The 6,924-nt window shown below is 42.7% G+C and overlaps 1 protein-coding gene across 2 annotated transcripts; it reads right to left on the reverse strand.

Moving 5' to 3' along the window:
* Window positions 1-1,025: 1,025 nt before the first annotated feature.
* Window positions 1,026-5,745, reverse strand: otp (orthopedia homeobox). Of its 2 annotated transcripts, none has more exons than XM_023960724.1 (3): window positions 4,376-5,745; window positions 3,633-4,045; window positions 1,026-2,168 (listed from the first exon to the last, which is right to left on the reverse strand). In XM_023960724.1, exons 1-3 carry the CDS (start codon window positions 4,449-4,451, stop codon window positions 1,647-1,649), a joined length of 1,011 nt encoding a protein of 336 aa, XP_023816492.1. In that variant the 5' UTR covers window positions 4,452-5,745; the 3' UTR covers window positions 1,026-1,646. The 2 variants fall into 2 exon arrangements, with proteins under 2 accessions (XP_023816492.1, XP_023816493.1); XM_023960725.1 differs by having other exon boundaries at window positions 4,415-5,744.
* Window positions 5,746-6,924: the final 1,179 nt, after the last annotated feature.

The following is a 6,924-nucleotide window of genomic DNA, read 5'->3' on the forward strand; positions in this document are numbered from 1 at the left end:
TTTCTGGATTTTAAGGATTGTCCTACACGAGAGAATTGTATCTTTACATGCAATAGTCAAAGTTTGGACATCTTTTGTTCCTAATTTAATAAAAATTGTTGTTTCAAAACTGCGTTTTGCATTTTATGAAAGCTTGGGGGTTAATTCAGAAAAAGAAATGGAGAAACTACTCTTTTTTTCTTTTTACATGGAAATTTTCAAAAGTCTCAAAAATGAAAGATTCTTGCATTTCTCCAATTTTATAACAATTCTTCCAGTTCTAGTAATCCACATCAGCAGACAAAATGCATTATTATTATTATATTACAGCTATAGTTATGCAAAGAATAAACCAAATAGAAGCATTGCTCTGCTTGCTATTAATAAGACTTATTTGTTATGTGCATTTTTTTTATTTTACTTTTATTTGGGGGACACTCTTCCTTGTTTGTTATTTTATTTCCTCATTTCTCAGTTTGATTCTAACACAAATTGAGTTTGACTTCTAATTTCATTTCTATTATTTATTATTGATTTTAAATTTAGGGATTCTTATTTTGGAGAGAAAAAACGGTTTCCTTTTTTGAAAGTTCAAAACAGGTACATGGTTCATATGTGTGATTTTTGAAAATGCATAATTATTTTTCAGATGTTCTTCAGCTCCTTTTTGTGTATTATCAGGTCAATAACAATAAATGGAAACTCTTCTTTTTTAAAGTTGTAAATTGCTCAGGTAATAAAAGCGGATTAACTTAATGGATGGTTTTCTGGAGGCTTGGAAATATCATTTTACTCCAATTTTACATACATTTTTTGTTATTTTTTTCGGGGTTTTTTTCCCTGCATATTTATTTATTGGAAGTATATCAGTAAAAGGAAGCAGATTTACACAAAAGGAAAAGGAAAAACGCACAAAAGCAGAGCAGCTGGGCTTTGTTTTAGACATAGTTGCGAATGCAAATGCTGACTGTGCAGAAAAAGCGTCATCAGCCGAGTGTGGCTTCGATGTTTGGAACCTCTGTTTAAAGAAATGAGGGTTTCAATGTCGTGGCATCATCGAAAATGGGCTTTATTGGATCTTTTTACACTGAATCGATAGAAACGTGAAACAAAATGGATCAGACATTGAAGAAATGCATCTTTGAGAATAAGCACAGACAGAACTGATCACAAACTGACCAAATGGGAACGAGAGTTTCTGCTACACAAAACATCCTATAGAACAGCGTATAGTCTTTTATTTATAGCGTTTCCCCTCTTTTTGTGGATTTCTTTTCTTTCTTTTTTGTTTTATTTTCTTTTGTCGCTTCTGGCAGCACATGCAGTCCTCCTGGTCCTCTCCTTTTTTTACGCGTCCTCGGTTTTTAAAACCTCCACGGGTCCAGTTTGTGCGCGTCCACGGTCCCACCCTGCAGGTGATTGCTGTGCAACGGGGGGGGGGGGGGGTGAAGGTTTCCAGAGTTCGTCCTCAGAAACGTCAGCAAATGTCTCGCAGCGCCAAATAAATAAATAACCCCCAAAAAGTTTTTTTATACAAATAAATGACGACATGCGAAATGATGAGTTACAGCATCAAACGGAACCGGCCCGGAGAGAGTGCCCGCGCGCGCGCCGTGGGTGTCTCCACAAACATCCTGCGTGGATGAGCAGCAGCAGCAGCGGCAGCTCTAGGTGAAGCTCATGGAAACTGTGTGCTCCAGCGCTTTGCGGCGCAGCGACGCGATGCTCGTCCCTCTCCACACGTCACTGTCCGGGGAGCTGCACAGCTGCGGGGAGCCGCTCACGTTGGTCGGGCCAGACAGCGACGCGGGAACCATTCCCGGGAAGGTGGGCTGGTACAGGTGCGACTGCAGGCCCGATCCGTTCGACGACATGTTGGACAGAGCCATGGAGTTGGGTGGAGGCCCCGCGCCCAGGCTGCACTGGGACAGCGACTGCGCCATGGCCTGCTGGCGGCCCAGCGCGGGCGGCAGCTGCAGCTGCGACACGCCGGGCATCCCCGCCGTGGCCCAGCGGGTGTCGTTGGCGTGGAAGGAGCACAGGCTGTCGCCCATGGCCGCCGCCGCCGCCGCGGCCGAGGGGAACTGCGGCAGCCCGTGGTGCGTCGGCAGGAGCGTCCCCGGCGCGCGGAACACGTTGGTGGTCTTCTTGCGCTTCTTCCACTTGGCGCGTCGGTTCTGGAACCAAACCTGCGGGCGGAGAGGGCGTCAGGAGGCGGATGTCCTCAAAAAGGTCCAATCAATCAATCAATCATCAATCAATCAATTACTTTGTGGCTTTGCTTTAATAAAAAAATAAAATACGATTTTTGTGATTTTCTTTGTAAATGTTTATTTTTCCTGTTTTATTTTACATTTCTAGTATAAGTAATGTTTTGATTAAAAATGTAAAACACTTTATATGATTGAATTCGTAAAAAATACCATTTTTATGAGTATTGGTTGCCTTTTTTTAAATTATAAATTAAACTTTAATACATTTTTTCACGTTTTTCTTTTTTGTTTTCATTTTTACTTTTGTATTTCCCATCGTTTCTTTAATGTTTTGTTTAAATTAAAGATTTGATAATTGAACAATTAAGCGATTTAATAAGTCATATTTGGAGGTTTTCTATTATTTTATTAATTTAAAAATGAAAAATGTTTTTCTATTTTGTATTCTATCCTAATCAGATTTGATTTTTGGCTCTATCAGCTTTTCTGACATAAAAACAATCGTTTTGTTAGATTGCGGAGCCTCTGAAGATGATTCTCGCATGTGATCCATCTTCCCTCCGGCGGTCCACGTGCGCCGCCGCCGCTGGATAAACGGTCGTCCGTGATTAATGTGGCGTTTTGCGTGGGGAAAGTGGGAGGGGAGAGGGGGGCGTTCGGTGATAAGAGAGCCGTGAAATCCGTCCTGGAGAAAGAAAGAAAAAAAGCCTCCTTGGTTTGGACGAGAGGGCTGGAGCGCACGTGAGGATGACATCTCCTCCTCTTCATCGAAGCGGCGGACGAGCATCATTTCACTAATTCTGATTTTATGTAAATGGGAAGAAGCTCTTATTTCACACGTGAGCGCGCGGAGGAGGATTGCTTAGCTGCAGAATAAAAAGCCGCGTTTCAGTGATGAAGATTGGAGAGGAAGAGGCGCGCGCGGCGCTGACTTTACAGCTTCTGTCAGAAAAATGAGCGGAACAAAGCTGCTGTGAAACATTAGTGAATAATTTTAACAACCAAAACCAATTTATTATTTCCAGTCGAAACTGGACTTAAAATTGTGACTTTTTGTAAACTTTTAGAGCTGCAACAACTTTAAAAAAAAATATAAAATAGGAATTTATGGGAAAATAATTTTAAAAAACGGAGCGTTTGTATTTTTAAGACAATTACTTTTCAATCTTTATTTTTTAATGCATAGATATTAAACAAATTTGACAATTTGCATTATTTTTATTTGAATATGTTAAAACTTTTATTTATTTTTGTATTCCATCAATAATACTATAAATTCGCTTCTTTTTTTAATTAAACGGACCAATAAAAGAGATTTTTTTATTACGTAAAAACTTAAAGTGTGAGGTCCCCTCTTTTGAATTCGGCTATTTTGATTTTAGTAATTGGAGATAGAAGCCAAAACAGGGTGGTGTCTCCATCGGGTTCCAGCTGCCTCACCTGCACTCTGGACTCCGTTAGGCCGATCCGCAGGGCCAGCTCCTCGCGCATGAAGATGTCCGGGTAGTGCGTTTTGGCGAAGCTCCTCTCCAGCTCGTTGAGCTGCGCCGGAGTGAAGCGGGTCCGGTGGCGCTTTTGTTTTTGGGTCTGCTGCCCCCCACCCTGGTTGGGGTTGCTGTTCTGCTGCTGCTGCTGCTTGTCCTGCTCCTTACCGTTCACCTGCACCGGGTTGGAGCCACCGCCGCCGCCGCTGATGTCATCGCCGGGGAGCATCGTGGCTCCCTCCACGCCGTCCGGACCCGGGCCGAGCTCCCCGGAGTGCCCCGGGTCCGGACCGCTTCCCCCGCCGCCTCCGAGCCGGCACTTCAGAGCCTCCCGGTGGCCCAGAAGCTCCGCCGCGGCATCCTTCATCCCTGCAGACAAACACGCGCGTGAGCTTTGCGCACGCAGCGGCTGCGACTCATACAACCAGCAAACCGGCGATTTTACACCGGAAAACAGAATTATTTACTTGGAAAAGCAAACAGTAAAAAAGGGCAGAACCAGCATGCAACACTTTCCATGCAGCTCCACCACTCCAAAAATCAAATTACGCAGTAATATAATAATAATGGTAATAATAATAATTACTTTTCCAATGAATTAAGCGAGTTTAGTTCACTTCGGGCGCATTAAGGACAAAACGAGAAGCAAATTGACAATTTTCTGAGCTTGATTTGAAGGAAAAAGTTGCTCCAGCTTACAGCAGAATTGAAGAGCGGAGTTGGGTGATGATAACTCACCGAGCCGAGCATCCAGGAGGTCGGCGTGAGAGAGCATTGCGCACCGCTCCAGGGCGAAACGCTATTCTCCCTCCCCAGTACCAAATAAATAAATAAAAAAAATCTCTACGACTTTAACCTATTTAAGGAATATATATCGCGTAAATGAAAGCAAATTCGGTTTGTGGTTAAAAAGGGAGCTTGGTTGCATTATAATGTAGTTTAGAGGAACGGGGAGGCGCTTAACGGCAGAGTGAAGCCACGAGCTCCTGCAAAGGAGGACCAATCAGAGCTGCTGCCGGAGCTCCTCTCTTCCTCCTCCTCCCTCTCCTCCTCTTCCTTTCCCCCCCATTCTCTCACATCCCACAAGTTCATTCCTCCTCATTCTTGTAATTGGCTTTGATTTCTCCTCCAAATTACGCCCAATAAAATATACTGATTTAATACAGAGCCGCAAAACGACACAATATTTGTTTAATTGCGCGCAGCCGCGGCTCTTGTTGGCATAGCAGGAGGGATGAAGAGGAAACACGTGGCCTCTGATTTCCGTGTAAAAGCAAACTTTATTCACCCCGATTATTCTTGGTTCCTCCAGTTCATCAGAGCCTCTGCGTAAAAGGGCGCAAAAAGGAGGAAGAGGAGTCTGGAAACGAGTCCATATCAGAGGAAGGCCGCGTCATCTGCACGTGCACAAATCTGACTAACATTTTTGGATAAATGAACCAAAACCTGCTGGCTGATACAATTATTTAAAAACCAAAAAATCAAGGGGGTTTAAAAATGAGCTTGATGTCTGGAGCTTTTCAGACTGCAGGTTTATTTCTGGGCCACAAAGGAGGCGTCCGAGCGTAACGCCGCGCAGTTTTTTTGCCTTCACGCGCCTGCAATCTGGTGGCACGAGTGGCGCGCGTGGAGGGACATAGCTGGTTGGATTACAAAGATTTGCGCACTTTTTCATCAGACACAGTGGATCTATTGGAGCCGGATCAGAACTGGACCTAAAATGTGGATCTAGAACTTAATGCGTAAAAATAAAGTTCTTCTACTGTCCCGAATAACGCGTAAGATCCGAGAGTTATTGTTTTTTGCACAGCCGTCAGGGGCGTGACACTCATCACTCTTCCCGTTTATCGCTGCACAAACACGCGTGGATGAGGACACATTTATCTCAAACCACGACACGCAGACACCGGCAGATCTCAGCGTGTTTTTCCGGCGCCCAAAAATTCCGCCTTTTGGGGTTTTATTTGATGGTTTCCTAAAGTGTCGCGAGTTCCCCGACGAATCAACCGTTTTTTTAATAAAACCATGAAAAATGTATCAAGTTTATTTTTAAGATTTATTTTAAAATAAGACTAAAATTAAAGATTGATTTGTTTTGATTGTAAAACAAATAATTTTCATTTTATTTTATTTAAAATCAAACACGCAACAAATGTCAATACATTTTTTTCTAACACTTTTCGGGGGAAAATAACTTCACCAGGGTTGGTTGCACGTGCACGGATCGAGCACTAAGAGGAAATTGTGCAAACATTAGCTTTTGTTTGTGCTGCGTTCAAGTACCAGTGAAATACTGGGAAATTTTGATGATCAGGTAAAACATTCTTTTGCATTCAGACCAGAAAATGTTCGCAATTTTAAAGTTTGAAAAAATCTGTCTGCCAGAATTTGCTATATAAATGACATTTAACACATTTAAGAACTTGATTAAAATTATTTGATTTACAAATTTTAATTTCTGCCGTAGTAAAATTGTAGAGTAACTCTAATTTACAATATTTTATTTTTTTACCCACCATCAGAGCTGAGCCAACATTTTGACAAAATATCGGCTTTCTTACATTTCTTTTTTCCCCTGGCAGAAGTCAGAAACAGTTGTCAGTCCAAACTAATTTATGGTAAATAGTTTGATTGTCCCAGCTTTGTAGCTGCACGTGAATGCACTCATCTCAATCTCTGTTCTTTAAATTAAATAATTTTAATTTTCCTCCTTTATTCGCCCGTTTGTCAGCCGTTCTAAAACAAATGCTTCTCTGATTTAACTATTTTAATAAAAAGTTGTAACACATTTGGGTCAAACAAATGTTTATTTTTAAAACATGACCCCCAACGGAACTAACGAGGCTCAGATGACTGGAAAGAGTCGAACCTGTGACCTCCAGCATTCATTTGGCTCGTTCTTCCTGCTCCGCCTTCACATAAGAAATTCACTCGATTAGATTTTAGCTGGGAGGGAAAAAAAATAAAACATTAATCGATCTGCGGCAGCTCCCAGGTGAACAAAAAAAAGCAGCAGAGAATGAAGCAACCTGGGTTCAAATGGGAGTCATTCCAACCTTATCTGGGAGGGAAACCTTTGCTTCTGACTGAAGTTTGGTTTTGAACACAGAGCTTTCACACAAACGCTGCTCTCAGCCCACAGTCGGCAAGAATCACCTGCACGGCGGCGGCGGAGCGCAGGTGCAACGCCCCGCCACTGCATCTCATGCCTCAATTAGCGGCTCTGCCCTCTGCACGGACTCCATTAG

The sequence above is a fragment of the Oryzias latipes genome, chromosome 12, assembly GCF_002234675.1.
Source record: "Oryzias latipes chromosome 12, ASM223467v1".
Taxonomy (NCBI): domain Eukaryota; kingdom Metazoa; phylum Chordata; class Actinopteri; order Beloniformes; family Adrianichthyidae; genus Oryzias; species Oryzias latipes.